Source organism: Amblyomma mixtum, chromosome 1 (assembly GCF_055824585.1).
Source record: "Amblyomma mixtum isolate Tamu chromosome 1, ASM5582458v1, whole genome shotgun sequence".
NCBI lineage: Eukaryota > Metazoa > Arthropoda > Arachnida > Ixodida > Ixodidae > Amblyomma > Amblyomma mixtum.
The window spans coordinates 147420878-147441532 of NC_143012.1; the positions used below are offsets into that span (position 1 = coordinate 147420878).

Consider the following 20655-nt stretch of genomic DNA (forward strand, 5'->3'; position numbering starts at 1 on the left):
TCTGTCACTTACCCAGAAATTTAACCCGGCTTTGCACAATGGCATGTTAGTTCGAGTAATATTTTTGGATTTAAAAAAGGCATTTGACACAGTTGATCATTCTATACTCATGACAAAACTAAAGCACTACGGCTTTTGTCATAATATTTCCGACCTACTCACTAGTTATATCACTGACCGTCAACAAGTTGTGGTGATGAATTCCTTTACATCCTTACCGCACAAGCTTTACACTGGAGTTCCGCAGGGATCTGTACTTGGTCTGTTGTTGTTTTCCTTATACATTAATGACTTACCTTCATTTATCGGCTGTTCAAAACTTCTAATGTACGCTGATGATACATGTTTAATAAAAACGGCAGATACAATGAAAGAGGTAGAAGAAAAAGCGGATCAAGAAGTCCATAAAATAGCGCAATGGTTCTCAGCTAATAAGCTGACAATAAACATGAAAAAAACTAAATACTTGATATTCCATTCAAGAAGAAAAGTAATTGATCCAACAGATGTCAGAATCCTAGTAAATAATGCACTAATAGAACACACGTTTTCCTTTAAATATCTAGGTGTCACATATGACAGCCACTTACACTGGCAAGACCAAACTGAGGCATTCTGCGGGAAGTTGGCATCTGGATGTCATGCTCTTCATCAGGTTAAGGAATTATTTTACATGTCTACATTACGAATGCTTTATTTTGTCTTCATTGAAAGCCGTCTATCATACAGTGTCGAAGCATGGGGTCGAACTTACCATACGTATTTAAATCCTATTATCCGCCTTCAAAAACATGCATTAAGAATAATAAACAAGTCTAACCGTTTTGAGCACAGCAAACCGTTATTCTGCAAGTCAATGATTCTTCCATTTGATTTATTGTACCCATTAAAAATCTCTGTATGTATTCACAGCATAGTAAGACACAACCGCCCTTCTCATGCATCAATACTTCATCCCCCGCTTCGGTCCACTAGAAACCTATTCTTCGGCAATTTCATCCTACCTCCCATCCGCAATGTATATGGTGAGCGTTTAGTGCAGTCTGCTGGGGTAAAAATTTGGAACGCGATACCCATTTCTCTGAAAAACTCACACAGTTTTGCTGGTATGTTTAAAAAACACTTAATTGAAATAATTTATTTAACCTGAAATTATTTTTTTCGTCACAGTTTTCTGTTATTATGTACTCTGTATGTAACGCGATAGTGTTTACTAACACTCTATGTCCGAAAGTTCTTTTTTCATGTCATGTTTTCAAAGCTATTTTCTTTCTATTGCCTTGCCGGATGTTATCTACTAGTGTTATTTAGACTGCTTTGCTTTTAATCTTGTACTACGCTTACGCTATTCTGTATAAGTCTGCCGTTTTTTAATTTTTAATTTAATTTGCTTTTACGTATTCTGTGTACTTGGACCCGAACTAGCCGTTGGCTATGGGTCCAGAAAGTGCTTGTGTTTCCTGTAAAATAAATTCAAAATAAATTGAAATTGCAATCGACCTCTTACATCACAACCGTCAGTCAGCTGTTGAAACCGAAACGAAAACAGGTACAACACGTAATGAGATTATAAATTATTTAGCACTGGTAGCGGAATACCCTGCAGTGATCACTGTAGACTAATTTACTAATGTCTTATGCATTATTACAAAATAAAAACACAGAACCAAAAATTTGGTGTCTGTACTCCTTTAACGATGATTACTGTTTTATGTTAATATCTTATCTTTTTTCGTTTATTCTGTCCTATGCAGTCACCTCAATTTTATGTCCTCAGCTGACATCAGCACTGTTGTCACATTGGCTTTGTTGCTTTCTTTAAACTCAATTTCTGGTTTGTACCTCTTGTGTTGTGTCTTGTGCTCATTAATCCCATGCCTTGTCCCGTGCGTTTTGTAAACCTCAAGCACAACCAAACTTCAGCTGTTGGTGCAACAAAATTGAAGCAAAAATAGCCCGAAATGAAGGCTGCAGGCAAAGGAACAGACAGAATTTTGTTGTGGTTTCTTGCGGACAATTTACAAGGCGCACCAAATGGGGTTGCTTATTGCAAAGTAGTCTTCGCTCACTTCATCATCGTCATCATCAGCCTGACTACGCCCACTGCAGGGCAAAGGCCTCTCCCATGTCCCTCCAATTAACCCTGTATTCCCAAGTTGCGACCACCATATTCCTGCATACTTCGGAATCTCATCCGCCCACCTAACTTTCTGCCACCCCCTGCTACGTTTGGCTTCTCTTGGAATCCACTCCGTTACCCTTAAGGACCAGGGGTTATCTTGCCTTCGCATTACATGCCCTGCCCAAGCCCACTTCTTCCTCCTGATTTCAACTAGGATGTCATTAACCTGCGTTTGTTCCCTCATCCACTCCGCCCTCTTTCGATCTTTTAACATTACACCTATCATTTCCCTTTCCATAGCTCGCTGCGTTGTCTTTAACTTAAGCTGAACCCTCTTTGTTAGCCTCCACGTTTCTGCCCCATAGGTGAGTACTGGTGAGATACAGCGATCATGAATGGCAGTTTGCCAATATCCCTCAAGAGAAAAGTATACAACAGCTGTATCTTACCGGTGATCACCTATGGGGCAGAAATGTGGAGGCTAACAAAGAGGGTTCAGCTTAAGTTAAGGACAACGCAGCGAGCTATGGAAAGAAAAATGATAGGTGTAACGTTAAGAGATCGGAAGAGGGCGGAGTGGGTGAGGGAACAAATGCGGGTAAATGATATCCTAGTTGAAATCAAGAGGAAGAAGTGGGCTTGGGCAGGGCATGTAATGCGAAGGCAAGATAACCGCTGGTCCTTAAGGGTAACAGAGTGGATTCCAAGAGAAGGCAAACGCAGCAGGGGATGGCAGAAAGTTAGGTGGCGGATGAAATTGAGAAGCTTGCGAGGATACGGTGGCCGCAACTGGCGAAGGACAGGGTTAGTTGGAGAGACATGGGAGAGTCCTTTGCCCTGCAGTGGGTGTAGTCAGGCTGATGATGATGATGACAGCTGTTGTATACTTTTCTCTTGAGGGATTTTATTGTGTCAAGGAGACGGATGCTTGTGGCAATCTCTCCTCTGTGCTCTGCCAGGAGCGGCTGGAGCTGTGGCAGGGTCTGCGCCAGATCCCCCGGTGCTGGGCTGTGGTGCAGCCGCTGCTGTGTGCCGTCTACCGGCCCCGCTGTGCGGACGGCCTGGTGACGCTGCCCAGCCATGAGACGTGCCGCCTGGTGCGCGGCTTCTGCCGACTGACCACCCGGGGCGTCCCCGACCAGTGGCCCTTCTTCCTCCGCTGCCAGCAGGAGGGCACCTTCTCCTCTGGCTGCAAGGTGAGCCCCCACTGCACTCATCTGTCCATGGGGAGGACCTACCATTTGGATCAGCCTTTGGAAGGGTACAATGGGCTAACGAAATTCGGGGAACACTTAAGCTTTGCCTTAAAGGGGCAGCCTGGTCTCGAAAAGAAAATTTTATTAATGGAGTCACAGTTAAGAAATCTTCAGTGAATATGCATTTTTGTGTACCAAATATGTACCAAATATGTGATTTAATTTCATGTAAAACAATTCTTTGAGCACTTATGTAACTTTTATGCATGCATTTTGTGAAGAGCTTTGAAAAAGTCTTTTGCGGGAAACTCGCTGAAATGTATGCCATTGGGTTCTCTTGACACCAAGGAATGCAATAAGGGCAAAATTATCATCCTGGCTATCATAGAACTTTAGTTATAGGGTACTGAAGCTGCCACTTCAGAAACAGGAATACACACTTTTCTTCTCATTTCTGAAGCGACAAATTCAATACCCTATAACTTAAGTTCTATGATAGGCAGGAAGACAATTTTGCCCTTATTGCATTCCTTGGTGTCAAGAGAACCCAGTGGCATATATTTCAGCGAGTTTCCTGCGGCAAATTTTCTTCAAAACTCTTCGCAGAATATTTGCATAAAAATTGCATAAGTGGTCAAGGAATTGTTTTACATAAAATTAAATGGCATATCTAGAATCAGTGCATAAAAATGCATGTTCCCTGAAAATTTCATAACTGTGACTAGATTAATGAAATTTTCTTTTCAAGACCAGGCTGCCCCCTTAAAGGTATGACACAATCGCATTAAGGGGCTCCTTAAGCGGCCTGGGGTCCTCTTCGCATATCATTTCGCAAACGCGGGCACTGTTCTTTATTTCATTTTTCATTTGTGCTTTTATTTATTTATGCATTTTAATTTACGATGAGACACAGAGGGCTTTCCTTTAACTGAGTCGAGCGAACATTACTGATGGTTTGAGGGGTAGCACGCTCAGCTCATGACCCAAGGGGCAGTGCTTCGGGTCCCGCCTTGATACTACTGTTCTTTTCAATGCAGTTGCTTTTCTTCAGAGGCACTGTGTACTGGTGGTGAGATGACGTCATCACTGTTCTGTGTGATCGTTGTGGGGTGTGCGAATTCAGAGGTGCACAGGACACATAAGTCCCCAGAATTAAAAATGGTGTGTCTGAAGGAGTACAGCGTGCATATGCATATAGACTGCTTGGAAAGGATGCTGGGGATGCTCTTCATTTTGAAGCGGTTCTGCTTCGATGCTCCTGACAGCGTGTGTGCGATTGAAGCACTGATGGGAATGTGAAAAACAGTCTCCGTAGTACTGTTCATATCTCAGAAGCAGGCGACCATTGCACAGTCTTTCACCAAATAAATTTACCATGATGCAAGCAGGTCTTGGTTTGTTCGAGGTCATTCGATAATTTGAACTTTGGATAATCAGAAGATTGTTTTTCAGGTCCCTTGAAGTTTGAACTCACATGCTTTTTTCAGTATAGCTCGAAATTGTAAAGTAGGCGTAAAGTACACTGCAGGGGTATTTTTAATGTGCATGCCTGGTCTACAAATAAACTAGCATTTGCGTGATACCATTTGGGCTTCCACTGTCCAAGAGACTCCAATTCTTATGCTGTTTTGTTGAGGCACACCAGGAGAGACACCTTCGGAAAAAAATTTAGTGAAAAGTTTGTTCAGATTTGGTTTTCTATTTTCATGCTGAGGACGTTTAAAATGTGGTAACAATGAGGGAAATAAATGCTTTTTCAGGTGTTTCTTTTACTGTTATTTTGAAAGATTGTATGACAGCTAATGCACTTTAAAGGTCAAGCATTTCTAGCATTTTTAAAGTTGCCTGTTGCATCTCCTCACTTGCATGATGAGTCATTTTTAAAAGCGTCGTCAAAATTTTTTGCAAATGCAAAGAGCAGGCTTATCAATGAGCCCTGGAAATGCTTGTTGCAGTCTTACAGGCAGTTAAGTAACTTGTGACTTCGTTGCCCTGCGTCCCCTTCATATACTGTGTAAACGCGTGTAAGGGCCGCATTTTTTTTCCAAATTTGAGGGCCAAATTTCGGGTTATGGTCCATTTTTTTTTGCTTCAAGTAAAAACAGCGCACCAATGAGTCCTCGCACGGTATGCTTTTCGCGCATGCCACGGCTTCATGTCCATTGTTAACACATAGCCAAAAAGCAAATAGCACACAAAAGCCATTGTGCATGTGCAATTGATAGCCGCAAAAAGCTGGAGCTGGTGATACTGCTGCCAATATAGATAGTGGGAGTTCGCTGAAGAGGGAAAATGACAATTATGATTATGACCACACGACCTCGTGCACCATCCGTGGGCAGCGCCTGGAAGCTCCTGTGCGTGCACATTTCGAAGGCTATTGCATGGGCCGTGGAAAGGTTGGGTGCGGTCCTTACAAGGATTTTTATCTTAAATATTTCCTTCATAAAAACAGGGTGCGACCCGCACACGCTTTTATATGGTACATTTGGCATTTAGGAACGCTGTTAATTCTTACTAGTTGACTGCACACAATTCTAGGGCGCGGTCTTTTTTGGAGTGCTCCACTTAAAGCTTTAACGGCCTACACTCCTGGCCAGAGTGGGTGCCAGAATGGTCCTTGAATTTTAGGGCTATCAGTTAGACCTTGCAGTGCTTAAGAACGTGGCAGAGACTGATTTGTCACAGTAAAATATTGTTCGTACTATGAATGCCACATCTGCTTGGTGGAAAGTCACTAATTACTCTGTTTATAGTGTTGCAGAAAAGTTCCTAAAGCCCGAAAGATAGAACTGCACGAGGTGGTCACTCATGCAAGAATGGGAAAGATGCAACATCCCACATGTCCTCCCAACTTTCTAGTTGTGGGACAGTGTTAAAGCGTCAGCTTTCACATATGGCCGTTCGTGCCACCTGTACCAGACTTTTGTCTCCTTTTTGATAACCCTTCTTGTATGTGCACTCCTTCTCGTATGTTTGCACATGTGCAGTTAGTCACTGCAAGCATTGTACGACTGGAATTTGGGGAATTTTCAAACATGGCAGCCAGGAAATCATATTATCCTGGAACTTATTGACCGGGAGCAAAGTAGTGTAACTCTGTGGGACATTTTTACTGACTGCGATTTCAAGTGTGTGAACCAAGAAATCGTATTAACCAGGAACATACCAATGAGATTTTACTGTTTTGTTGCACTGCGATCAGAAACTCGTTGCAGCTGTTTCTGTCCCCATTTTGAACCAACTTGCTGCTCTGCGCCAGATTTGAAGAAGGAAATTCAAGGAAATTAATTGTAATTAGTCGCACTACTGTCTTTGGTGGTTATCTAAAAATGGACTTCGGTTGGCTCAACAATTTCGCCCGTAGGGTTGGGATCATCAGGGAAGGCAGTGATTGGCATCTGTAGTTCTTTGGTAGGCTGGCTGATCTATGTAGGCATCCTGAGCAGTCTGATCAACAATGTCGGCTTACCTAGGAGGCCTGAAAGCCTTCTTTGTTTTATTCTGCCCTCCTCTTTCTTTGCACTCGGTATTTTCTGTGTTTCTTCTTTTCCATGTACTCTCTTGCGTGCACCTCCGCTCTTTCTCGTACATATTGACTCTGTCTCGCATGCCTAGCCTCGAAGCCGACGGCCGTGTTGTTATGCCCCCTTCGACACACAGGACAGCATGCGTGAGATCAAGTTCAACACGTCTGGGCGATGTGCTGCGCCCCTGGTGGGGACACCCCGCGAGACCAGCTGGTATCCGGAGGTGGAGGGCTGTGGCATTGGCTGCCGCCACCCACTGCTTACCGAGGACGAGCGCACCAGCATGCGCACCTTCGTGGGCGTCATTGTCTCCCTCGCCACTGTGGCCTGCCTCTTCGCCGTGGTGAGTCCCCAGTGCCATCTGCCTTCTTTGAAATGCCTCCAGGTACCTTTACAAGTGGCTTCATAAAACAAGTCTGAGTGCCGTGTTTATATGACTGCAAGACGATTCAAATGTAAGTCAACTGCCCCATATCGCACGTCAGAAAAAAAAAGGGGGGGGGGCATGCCCAAGGGCACATTCCAAAACGAGAAACTTGGGGGATACTTAAGCTTTGTCTTTAAGAGTAAAATGCAATAGTGTCATCGGGCCGCCGCGCACGTGGAAAGCAGGGGATGTCGGTTCTGCACGTTGATGGAGCAACTGCTCAAGGCCAGCACAAAGGGCGATCTGACGCAGCCGCGGAAGCCTGGCAATGCTAACGACAATGCCATCTCTTCCGCCTCACCAGCTCCTTAACCCTATCATGCTAAAACATATTAGTCACTGGACTTCTCATCGTCACTAGCATTGCCATCGGTATCGTTGCAGCGGCTTCACAGCACGTCGTTCTAATGTTGTCGTCCAGCGGAATCCCCCACTTCTCAAACAACCGTACCACACCATCGCGTGGAAACGCTGAAAATTTTGCTTCAGTGCAGCCGCCACACTTGTATCACCCGTTCCAAGACATCGAACTTGCGGCCTGGTGCGGAGCTCGTTTCTTCAGCTCAAAGAGCGACAGCCATTTTTTAATGTAGCCATGAACGAGCACCGGACGCTTGCCAGACCCCGAGCAGAAATGACGATTGACATAGCACTACATTATAAAATGGTAAAACGTGGCCAGCAGTCGTCAAATGTGTCGATCAAAGGAAAAGAGAAACTATGTGTACTAGCATGAGCGGCGTCAGCTCTTCCATCAGCTACCGACACCCCCCCCAGAAGTGCTGCCGTTTCAAGTAGTTGTGCTGCCACGATTGGAACAGTGGCCCTTCCATCAGCTATTGACACTCCCTTGAGCGCTGAGTGCGTATTTGAAGGCAAAAAATAAAACTCCTTTCAAAAAAGCGCTTAGGATAGCCAGATGCTACTGGGTAGAGCCATAGAGAAAACATAACTGAACCACACTGTAGCATCCCCAACGTCCTGTTTGTTTTGCCTTTATTTATGGTGCTAAGCTTTGGTTTTGATTGTAAGTCGACCCCGCTCCCCCACTTCGGATTTTCAAATTTAAAAATTTAGGTCAACTTACAATCTTGTAAATACGGTACTTGAACGTTGTGGCCAATTTTCGATTTTGATTTGGAAAATGACAATATGTAAGAATTTCTTGGCAGTACGTTGTTGTATGATGGCAAATCAGATCATATTAATGTAAGCGTAATGAAACGGTGCATTAGATTGGATTATCTAGAAAAAAGTTGTAATCATTACAGTAAAACCACATTGAAGGACTACAGACGCCAACTTTTAGTTGTGTTTTCTTCTTTAAAATGATGCATTATACATTAGAATACATGGAACACCGCGTGGTATTCACCTACGACCACTGAATAATTTATTATTGAATTTCTTCTTTCATGCTGTTGCAGTTTCATCAACTAAATATTGACTGTGATGTGTAGTTGGTCTTTAGATCTTGCGAGGTACAAAAAAATGCCAGTACAACTGTTAATATGTCATTTTTGCCATTCCAGCTCTTGAAGTAGGGTGGTTTAAGTATATTGTAGAGAATTAAAACTGCATATCAGTGTTCATGTTGCAGTTTTTTTCATTCCTCATGTGACCTAATGGCCAACCACACATCACAGCCATCGTTTGGTTGATGAAACCGAAAGAGGATCAAAAAGAAATTCAATTTTAAATTCCGTAGGCAAACACCATCGGGTGTTCCATGTATATTAAGGGAACACTGAGGACAACACTATCAAATTTTTTTTGTTAGTAAAATCTGATAGTTTGGCATTTTGTGGCTTTGTTGCCGCTTGTCCGGCGGCAAAGGTGAATTCGTTGCTAAGGGATTTGGATTTGAAGTTGAGAAACTTTTTTTTGCCACTACGATTCAAACTCGGGACTTTCTGATGACGAAATGGGAGAACAGTGACGTAAAGTGGCGGGAACGGAAAAAAGGACTCGGTGATTGCTGGCTGTGAGCACTGCGCTTCCACCTAGCAGCAGCCCAAAATGGAAACTACGGCCGGCCAGACGTCTAAGACCTCTGTCGGCCGTCATTGCTTCGTTTGCGTTTGCACCAACATTATTTATTTATTTATTTATTTCATAATAATGCAGGCCACTGCTTGGCCCAAGCAGGTGTGAACTTACATTGTTACATAACCAAAAGAATAAAATTATTCAATATTAGCAGCACACGGATACAAAACATACATACTATAAGCAATATTAGCAGGTAAGTAGACGATTTAACGCATCAGAAAAATTTTGCGAGGAAAAAACCGATTCCGGTAATGAATTCCAATCTTGCACTGTTCTAGGGAAAAAACTGTATTTAAAACTGTTAGTTTTGGCTAAAAGGGGAGTAAGTGAATGTTCATGAACGTTTCGAGTCCTTCTCACTAGAGGACTCTTAATGCACTCCGGAAGGTTCAGTTTATTTTTACTTGTTAAACTATTAAACAAGAATACCAATCTATTAATCTTTTGGCGGATTTCTAGTGTAGGAATATTATTTGACATCATTAACTGCGAGGGAGAGTCTTCCCTTTTGTATTTTCCGTATATAAACTTTCCGTTATGTTACCGCATCACACTGTGAAGGAAGCCATGGAGGCCCTTACCATCTCTGCGCAGTCCTGCTTTGACATTCCGAGCAACATGCACACATAAAAGCATTTGATGGAACTGCGAAAAATTGTCATAGCTGCACAGTTCTTCTCTGAGGCAGACGACCATGGCCCACGTTTTTAGCTGTTTCTTGGGAGCCAATCATTACCGAGATGCGGCAGCGCGTAGTTCGAATTATCTGTAGTGGAACCCGCTTTCGAATTAACGGGCTTTTTTATACACAGATCTCTATGGAGGTTGGCCGAACCAAGTAGTGTAGTTCGAATTATCCGAAAGTTCGAATTATCGAGGTTCGAATTAATGAGCTTTCACTGTAATTGGAACTTTTTCCCACAGCCAATCATTAATTGGAACTTTTTCCCGTTATTTGAATTACTTGGTTTTACTATACTTCTCTTGGGATGGTAAAACAAACTACTGTGGGCTCTTCTTGAGATGAACTCAATTAAGACAGACTTATAGATATGGCGAACAATGTCAGTACATTTGGTTCAACTCTCGAAGACAATGTAAAAAAAAAAAAATCCGCTTGAAAGGAACTGTATCGCTTGTTCAGCAGTTGAGATAAACACCTAGTAATCACAAACTACAGAGACTCTGCAGAGTACGACTTCTTCCACCTCTCCTTCTAGCCACCATAGCCATGTCAGGAGTGGATGAATTGTGAAGAGTGGCTGCCGCCAGAGTGCCCCCTCTGCCTCTCGCTTTGTGCAGCTGACGTTCCTGATCGGGTGGCGTGAGTCACGTCAGTACCCCAACGTGATGGTGTTCTACATGAACCTGTGCCTGCTGTTCATGTGCATCGGCTGGCTGGCCCAGTTTCTGCCTGGCGCCCGCGAAGACATCACCTGCCGCCGGGATGGGACACTGCGCAGTGGAGAGCCTAGGTATCGTCTGGAGTCATTCATCTGGCGTGGAAGTGGCGCTGGCATTGTAATCCATAAGTGTACCGTGTATTGCAGTAAATATAAGTCCCCCCTCCCCCTTCCCGAAATCACACCCTTCACTGACCAGAAAAATCGGCGAAACTAGGCAATGGCCCAGTTGAACAATTGGCTTGAGCCGGCAGCTGGGTGGCTGCATTGTGGCCCTCCTGGTACAAACCTTATCTCAGATGACATTTCCGGAAGTGGAAGGTTCACCCTTCGCACGTTAAGGCTGATGCCACTCTCACGCTTTCGAGGTCTTCGTCATACGCCATTTCTCGGTCTGGCTATACCGCCGATTGGCATCTTGCACGGCAACGAGCGTAACTGGGTCTTGTCGATAGTGAGCCTCGTGAGCGCGACGATCATCCTTCACTTCACCCATAGCTATGGGGCGCGACAGTTGCTGTGCCATCTTCGCGCGAGGTTATTCAGTTTATTTTGTTTCTTCTGTCGCCCGCAGAGGCAATCTTGACTGAGCTCCCACTCACCGAGCACTTCACTACAGTAGAACCCCGCTGTTACGTTCCTCACTGCTGCATTTTCCCGGCTGTTACGTTGTTTTCTTCGGGTCCCGGCATAGCTTCCATAGGATCCAATGTATTGGGAACCCCGCTGTTACGTCGTAGCCGAGGAAACGATCCCGCATGATATGTCGCAACCGGGCTCCCCGAACGCGCCCGGGCAATGCGCGCCAACCGGCATTTTGATTTTTGACGAGTCTTGGCCACGCTTGGCTACGGAACTGGCTGCTAGAAGCCGCAGGCGAGTTGGAGAGGCCGCCACTAGATGGCTATCTGCCTCGCGAACGCCGAATGCCGCGATCTGTATCGCGGGAGGTGGTGACGAGGAGGCCCGCACCTGCGGTCGCTTATCTGTTTTTCACAGCCAGCGTCCGCTTCGGCGGACGCAGTTGTTGCGACGCGAGTCTTTTCTTTTCTTTCACTCTTTCTTTTTATCTTTTAACTCTCCTCTATCTGCAAGTGACAGCGGTGGTGGCTCGGCTGGAGCCAGTCGGCAGGCCCGTGCAGTTTCCTTTTCATCCTTCTGTCAGTCGCAACAACATCTTTAACGTGATTTGATGGCGTGATAGCATTGCGTAAGCAGAAGGCGCTTCCCCTTGAGGAAAAGCTGGACTTACTAAACGCAGTCGACAGACAGTCAGGGCGGCCTATGCGGAGCAGCGCGGCGAGCAGCCTACGAACATTTCAGCGCTTGACGCTGTGCACAACGTCGCTTCAGCGTGGACTGCAGTGAGCGTGTGAACTGCACAGCACTGCTGCGTGCGGTGTAGCCGCACCGCAAAGCGACGCTGACAGCAATGCGGCCTTTGCTATTGAGAAACGCGTTGTTCTTTCCAGCGAGCGAAAGAAACTGCAATCCACCATTGTCGATTTTTTAAAGTCTTAGGGTCAATTTGCGGAAATTAATTGTTTCAAGTCAAAGCTGCACTGTTTTCATTAATTTTCGGTGCTTTCCTCACTGTTGTGTTTTCCCGGCTGTTACGTTTTTTTTTTTCCCGGTCCGGTGAGAAACGTATGAATGGGGTTCTACTGTACCGAGTTGCTGCAGCTCAAAAGCAAAATGAGCCAATTAGGACTGGATTAGACTGATTAGATGGTGTTCAAGGCTCTAATAGCGAGTGGCGAGTGGTATCGCTGCACGCACTTGAGATTCATATCTTCCTATTTTTCTCTCTGCAACAGCATCCCTTCATTTTGTCCCCCTTTTCATCTTTCTGCGTTGGCCACCCTTCTCGTTTTCTTTTTCTCTTTATTTCCCTTCTGGCCAGTATTTTTTTTTATCGCTTCATTCAGTCCCAGTCGGCAACTGTGTCTCTCTATTTTCTCCCCCTACTTCTTCCCTTCTTTCGCCCATCGGCGACCCTCCATTTGTTATTTCATCTTTCTCTCCTAGTCTCATCGATCGGCGACCTTGGACGGACTTCATCCATGTGAAGGCTCAGCGTGTGCTCCGTATAACAGCTCGAGCCACAGAAAAAAAGTTGACTCCAAGTATAAGTTGGCGAATACTCCCCCCATCTCGCTGGGCTCCGCTGTCGCGTGTATGTTTCATTTCACAAGTCGTTTGCAGCACTATGAAGGCTGTGGCCATCTGAGCCAGTTATAATTATGCGCGCTGCAAAACATGTTCCTTCACCCCACAACTGATGGCTCCATCCCTGGGTAGGAAAAAGCACCTGTGTCCAAGCTGCTGCACACAAGAAACTTGGCCGACTCAGGAGGCGCCATGTTTATGAATGGCGGCAGTCACATAGCGCTGAGTTCGTGCACACCTACCCTAATTTAATCAGTGAATGAAACACTCACTGTACTTTAAAAACGCTATCCTGAACTACCTTTTCAATTAGTTCAATTGAAAATAGTCTCAACACTGCTCATATATTGGGGCGTCTGTTGTCTTCCTTGGTTGGCCCTGATTGAACGAGAGAGCTCTGCTTTTCGCACTGTGGCAAACAATTTGTGAGGTGAAGTAGTACAGCTTTCCGCAGGGTGGCATGAGTGCGCATGTGCAGCACAAAGCAGTAAATGCACAACAATGCAGTCGCAAAGCCAGCATTCGGAAGTAAATGGAGGTCATAGGCAATAAAAGTGATGAACGGTGCTCTCGCATGGTGCTTGGCTGACTTATGGCTAATTGAACAGCCAACGGTTAGATAGTTTCAGAATCTGGCATGCTAGCACTAGCAGGCCCGGGGAAGAAACCCCATAAACTAATCCAAACCTCCTTGCATGAGCCACCACAGAAAAACCCTTACCATTATGGAACAGTTCTGGGTATTACACTCCTGAGAGTGTGTACAAATGAAGTACGTTTGCCGGAGCTGCGAAAAGTTGTTAGCACGCAGTTTTTGTCCCAGAAGCGGATGACAGTTGCATGTTTCCACCAAGTAAACTTTACTCTCATGTGAACGATCTTGGCAGTTTTTGAAAGTCATTCTGTAATGTGACCTTTGGATAATTCAGGCATTTTATTTCACTCTCTTAAAGTTTGAATTAACAAGATGTCACTATACTTAAAAAAGGAGCGCGAAAAACAGTGCTTTATAGCTTTGCCCTTTGTATTCGCGTTTGTATTTAGTGACACTGGAATCCTGTTTTCATAATTTTGGCAGGGTGAGAGAAGAAACATGTACTAAATAGAAATGTAATGCTGAAAAGCGCAAACTAAATGTACGTACGAGTTGAAGCAAGGAGGAACTTGGAAAAGTATGAAATACAAAAAATAGAAGGTTTAGGAGCTTAAGTACTACAAAGGAAACACTACAACCGAATTGAAAAGGGTACCTGACCGAGCTGCTTTGATACACTGACGCTTAAAGATGCACTCAAGAGGAATCTGAACTCGTATTTTTACCTCTGAAACTCGATCTAAACGTTCTGAGCGTTCTTAGAAACTTCTAATTTATTGCCCTGTGCGGCCGATTCCCCTAATTTAAATTGGATTAGCGTCGGGCTCCCGCCTTTCTTTTTTTTTTTTTTGAATTCCCCGCAAACGGTGGGAGAAGTTGGCCAACCTTTCACCCAGTCCCGTGGCGGCTTGCCGCTGTGCCATCCATGGAGTGATACGTTATGATCGGTGAAAGCAAAGAGTCCACGCGTCTTTTTATTTCCGTGGGCCTAATTTGCAGCTATGTAGTCTCTGACTAGACCTGTTTATTCACAGAAACCTAAAAGAAACAAAATAAAAGTGAAAGCAAAGTCGCCACGTGACTGCCTGAAAGGCACTCCATACGTTGGTCGACTCCTCCCACCGTATGTGGGGAATTAAAAAAAAAAAGGCGGGAGCCGGATGTTAATCCGATTTAATTAGGGAAATCAGCCACACAGGGCAATAAGTTGAAGTTTCTAAGAATGCTGGAAAAGTGTAGATCGAGTTCCCATGGCAGAAAGACGAGTTCAGATTTCTCTTCAGTGCACGTTTAATCAAAGAGAATATGGAATGGAGTTGAAAGAGTACATCAGTGGAGTGCACAAATGAGTGGTGGTGGTATCTGCACGCATCATCGTCATGCAGCTCGGGGGAGAACCTGTCGTGTGTGGCCATCTTCTTCCTGTGCTACTACTTCCTGCTGGCGTCCCTGTGCTGGCTGGTGTTGCTGGCGTACGCCTGGGAGCACCGACTCCAGCTGCACGGTGGGGGCACGGTGCCCCAGCTGCAGGCCAAGGCCGCCTACTTCCACCTGGTGGCCTGGAGCGTGCCCTTCGTCCTCTTCATCCTCGTCATGGCCCTGGGGCTGGTGGGGCCTTCTTCCCTTCTCCTGTGGCCACCCACATTGCACCTCTCTGAACGGTTGCAGTAAGCTGGCCAAATGTCTGGGGGAATACCCCAAGGTCTCGGAGTAGATCTACTCCACCTTGGGGGATTCCCCCAGACATTTGGCCAACACTGTTCCCACTTCGAGTTAGTGATCAGTTCACTCTCGCCCTACCATAAGCTTGCCGTACCGGTTAGCTCAATTGGTAGAGCGACTGCTCCGGTGAAACGGTGGTCCCGGGTTCGAACCCCGGACCAGGACGAATTTTTCTTTAACTGCGATGTTTCTGAGAAAGCTGTATAGCTTTCCTTTGTAGCCGTATGGCTGCGCTCGGGCGGACGTCAAAGTTGCAGTAAGCCACCATGATGGCTCCAGCTGCTGACTCAAGACTCGGGTTTGATCCCAGGTGTGCCAGTCGCATTTTGATGGAGGCAGAATGCTAGAGGCTCGTGTACTGTGTGATGTCAGTGCACGTGTTATGTGTTGAACAGAAGACAAGACCATGTGCCGGCAGCAATGAACAAAAGCACTGGCAAAAACAAGATGCAAAAGCTATACTTGCCCCTCCCCCCTCTTTTTTCTTAATAAGCATCAGTGCAGTGGTTAAGACGAAGCAAACAATTAGAGGAGCCAAAGGGAGAAATCAGCACTCACTAGCATGCATTGTATAGCACATACTGGGCAGTATATATAAATGAGGGACTACAGAAGCATGCACTGATGGTAAAAAGTATCAGGAGGGCGCCGCATTTCCAGGACTCAGTGTGCTGTGGCCCTTGGTGCACTGAGTCCTGGAAATGTGAACCGTGCGTTTCTGGCGGGAGAATTCTTGGCAAAAGCAAAAATGGGAAGGCCCAGGAACTGCTGGAATCCTTTTTTTTTTTGTTTATCATTAGTAACACTTCAGTTTTATTATACAGATCAACGAAAGAATTTCTCGACATTATGTTATCATATACATCTTGATGCCATAAAGTGTGTTGTGCATGTACTGCCAACATGAACTTATCCTCCTGCATCATCAAGTTGGTAGTTGAGGGGTGCTTCATCCAGTAGTCTTCTCTTGCTTCGTCTTCTCTTGTGCTGTGCTCCATCCTGATGCCTTCTTACCAAAAGTGATTCTAAGGAGCGGGTCTGGTGTGTTTAGGGGAATAGCCCTAGGTGGAGTTTATTTCGAAATAGGGAGTAACATATTTACTCGCTTAATTTGTGCACCCCCAGCTTTTATGTACGCGGGTGTATGCATGGCAGGCTTGCGAAGACTGGCGCGGCCACATCGCCATGTGTGGTTCTGAAAGGTGTGAGTGGAGAGGACACTACTTGTGCACTGTTTATACCTGGCTTGCTTGTGCTGGCGTTTGCTTTCTCAGATGAACAGTCGCGCGCGTGCGTGAATCAGAAGCTACAAAACCATTTGCTGTTCAGTTTGCCACTAGTCAGCCGGGCCGCATGACAGAGGCTGTTCTTTTATCACCTGTTGTCTCCCTTGCCTCCCACCTCTGGCTTTACAATTGTATCGTTGTGTGTTTATTGCTTTCAGCTGCGCACGCGCCGTCATGAGCTCACGCTGGGTACTGCTTAACATGGGGTGGGGCGGGAAGGGGGTATGCGTCTTACATTTGGAGTCAACTTCTTTTTTTGGCCAGCGAGGAGTGCGAGATTGGAGGGGGGGGGGGAGTCTACATATAGATGGCAATATACAGTATATATTGTTCGTTGTGACCCTTGTAGCGTTTTTTAGAACGTGTTCAGATAATTTTCATGCACTGTGCACACCCCCTTTATCAAGGCTTAATTGAAAGGAAAAAGGTGTGCAAATTACGCGACTGAATGCGGTAATCGCTTGTTATCTTTCCTTTGTATCTGTATGGTAAGCTCAGGTGGATGTTAATGAGTAATTGCACTGTTATTTGAAATTCATTCCACCTTCGGAGCCTTCACTAAACACTTTGGATTAACATGCTCTAGTTGTTTAGCACTTCAGGTGCACCCTGCCATCCGGTAAGCTTCTTGGCTAGCTCAGTTGTTAAGGGGGGACACTGGTCTTGAAAAAAAAATTTTTATTAATGAAGTCACAGTTATGAAATCTTCAGGGAATATGTATTTTTGTGTGCTGATTCTAAATATGTCATTTAATTTCATGTAAAACAATTCCTTGAGCACTTATGAACTTTTTATGCTAGTATTTTGTGGAGAGTTTTGAAGAAAATTTGCTGCAGGAAACTTGCTGAAATGTATGCCATTATGTTCTCTTGACACCAAGGAATACATTAAGGGTGAAAATGTCTTCCTGCCTATCATAGAACTTAAGTTATAGAGTTTTGAAGTTGTCGCTTCAGAAATGAGAAGGAAAGTGTGTATTCCTGTTTCTGAAGTGGCAGCTTCAGTACCCTATTAGTCGAGTTCTGTGAGAGCCAGGATTATAATTTTACCCTTATTGTATTCCTTGGTGTCAAGAGAACCCAATGGCATACATTTCAGCAAGTTTCCTGCAGCAAATTTTCTTCAAAACTCTCCGCAAAATAGTTACATAAAATGTGCATAAGTGTTCAAGGAATTGTTTTACATGAAATTAAATGACATACCTAGAATCAGCGCACAAAAATACATGTGCCCTGAAAATTTAATAACTATGACTAAATTAATAAAATTTTCTTTTCAAGACCAGTGTCCCCACTTAAAGCAACTGTGGCAGACAGGCAGCAGTCCTCGGTTCGATCCCTGGACCAAGGTTTTTTTATTTTCTTTAATGGAAACTTTATTGCGAGAACAGGTGATATACACAAACACTGTTTGGACCGATAGCTACAAAGCTAGTGGCCCGTCCAATACAAAAATTACTTGCAGTTCAGCCACAGAGTGCAGAAGACTAAAAGAGTTAATCATGTTATACACAATAGTGTATAACATCAGCTGCAAGGTTTTTGTGAAAGCTGTGTAGCTTTTCTTTGTAGCTCTATGGCTGCGCTTGGGTGGATGCTAAACAGCAATCGCTCCCTTATTTAAAAAAAGGTAGGCACAGTGTAGAAAAGCCCGACGTTGTGTAGTTTGGCACTAGTTCGGATCAGTCACCAGAAAACGGGTCTACTGTTGCTGCTGAGTGAAGCCTGCAGCTGACATGAAGAGCTCCATGGGGCTCACTGTTGGGTGTGCCTACTGTTCTGTTGGTGCGCAGGTGGATGGGGACCCTGTATCAGGCATCTGCTTTGTCACCGCGGCCAACCCGCACGCACGGTCTGCACTCGTGCTCGTCCCCGTCACTGCTGCCTTTCTCGCTGGGGGCTACTTCCTTGTGCGAGGTGTGTGTGTGTCTGCCCCTGCTTGTCTCGCTTGATGCCTGCCTGCTTTCTGTGCCATTTGTGGAGGAGAAAAAAAAAAACAACTGTGAGAGAAAAAAGTAAAAGCTCGTTAATTCGGAAATCCGTATAACTCAAACTGCCAGCTTGGTCCTGGCCAACACCCATGTAAGGCTATGGTGTCGGATGCTCACTAATTTGGGCGTAATGCATCTCACACCGCTGAATTTCAGTGGGCTCCCAAAGAGAGGTTGGATGGCAAGAGACTGTCAAAACAGTCCTACTATAAACTTGAATTCCATGCTGTATAATTGCTTGCGCACATCTTATGTGCGCGCAACGGCAGATGCGAGGACAAATGAACGGCCCCATATCCGGGAACAGTCCGGCCGCCTAATTTCGATTTTGCTTTTCTGGGCTTCGCGTCAGGTTGCAGTGACGGCGGTTCAACCAGAATCAGCTAGCCAATCTAACCCCTGCTAATACCGTTTCGTATACTGAATCAAGTGGCGCTGTTTTTTTTTTTCTCACCACTTGTGTGCAGTTTCCTTTGCTTGCATCTTCATGGTTTTGTTCTTCCAGTGCACCAAAACTATGTGCTTGTCACGTGCTGTTCGCGTTTTGTACGGTCAAGCTTTGTTGCAAGCAACAGTCCCACTTGTGATGGGTGGAGCTCCACCGTGTCCAACTGTGAAGGATGCGTGAGGCCCTTACAATTTTGGAGAAGTTCTGCTTCGATTGTTTCAACAGTGTGCATAAGGAAGCATTGATGAAAATATGAAAAGCAGTCATTGCTGCGCTGTTCTCATCTTGCAGTCAGGCAACCATTGCCCAGTTTTTTTCACCAAATAAATTTACTATGCTGCCAGCAGTTGTTGGCAGTTTTTCTTGGGGGGGGGGATCATTTAATAATTTGGACTTTCAGATGATTAGAACATTTTTTTTTTCTGTCCATTAAAGTTTGAATGACGAGCTTTTACTAAAGTTCTCCTGGAAAGGTGAGACATGGCAGCTATGTTTTCTAGCCACAGCAGAGATTGGCTTCTGAACGTTAAGCATTCTTTCTCTGAAAGTTTCTTTTCATTTTTCCTCCATGGTCTTTGTGTGAGTACGTGTTTCACATGTGTAGTCCTTCATGCTGAAGCTTTTTATCATAGTCAGGGCATCCATGGCTTTTAGCTTGAAATTGATGCTTTGCTTGGCCAAGATTTCCACCCTATTTGAGAGGTTGCTTGTGGTTTGGACGTGCTGTGGCGTAATTTTTTACTGCTGCTCCTCTACTGTTGTGACACGACTGAGGTGGGTGTCTGTGAGTGGAAAGGGTAATGCTTAGTTTTGAGTCGGCATCTGTGCTTGAATTGCTTGTGCCTGTGAGGATTGCCAAACTATCCTCTTAACCATGAACTGGGATTCAGTTTACGTGCTGCACTGTGGAGGGGGTAACTGCAAATTGGTTTTTTGGTTTGAAGTAGATTTGAAGCGAATACTGTAAAAATTTCTTCAAATAATTTCGAAGCGAATATTTTGAACACTTCTGGCACGCAAAAAAGGTTAAATGGCACAATAAGCATTTTCAAAATTATGTATTTTTCTAGCACACAAGGGCGTTGCATGAAAAAAAATAGAGAGTGCATTGAAGCTTTGCCCAACTCATTGAAGGTATGTTGGCTTTTTGCAAAAATGCTGGTCAGAGGTGTGAAACGTTGTAAACCAGGTACTAAATCATAGGTGTGCTGCGGTTGACTTTCACTCCACCTAACAAGTGAGCATCACTGTCAATGCGACGCTATTTTGATATTGGTCATGAATTGTTACTTATCCGTAGGCTCTCGCTGCTTGGTTAAGGTAAGACGACAATATGCACAGGTGCATTTTGCATGTCCCAAAAGTAAATTTTAAAAAGGCCAGCACAAAGTTCATAGCAAAAGTATTATATAAGTGTGTCCTCTGAGCCGTGCTCGCCAAAAGACGATCGGAATGGTAGTCAAAGCAGCAAATACCAGGGTGAGGGCTTGGTAGAGATGAGAGCACTGAACTTGGACGGCTGTCACGGAAGGCTGTGGCTGTTTGTTGCCACTGAGAAGCTGCTGAACACTTAGGGCTGTGCTGCTGGGGTAACTCGAATGGGGCACACAGGCGAGTTTATGTAAAACAATACTGCTGAGTTGTTTTTGGCAGCTTGTAGGGCCAGGTTACTGGTAGCAAAATGTATAATGCTATGTTTTTCCTTCGTGGTGGC

At 44.9% G+C, this 20655-nt stretch overlaps 1 protein-coding gene across 3 annotated transcripts in view; it reads left to right on the forward strand.

Annotated features, from left to right (window-relative positions):
* Window positions 1-20655, forward strand: part of smo (smoothened, frizzled class receptor) — a 71898-nt gene that overhangs the window by 16430 nt on the left and 34813 nt on the right. For all 3 annotated transcript variants that reach the window (XM_089557855.1, XM_089557859.1, XM_089557863.1), the window contains exons 2-6: window positions 3082-3318; window positions 6982-7191; window positions 10630-10802; window positions 14880-15102; window positions 18296-18419. In XM_089557855.1, coding sequence (XP_089413981.1) covers window positions 3082-3318; window positions 6982-7191; window positions 10630-10802; window positions 14880-15102; window positions 18296-18419 — 967 coding nt within the window. The remainder of the gene's footprint in view (window positions 1-3081; window positions 3319-6981; window positions 7192-10629; window positions 10803-14879; window positions 15103-18295; window positions 18420-20655) is intronic.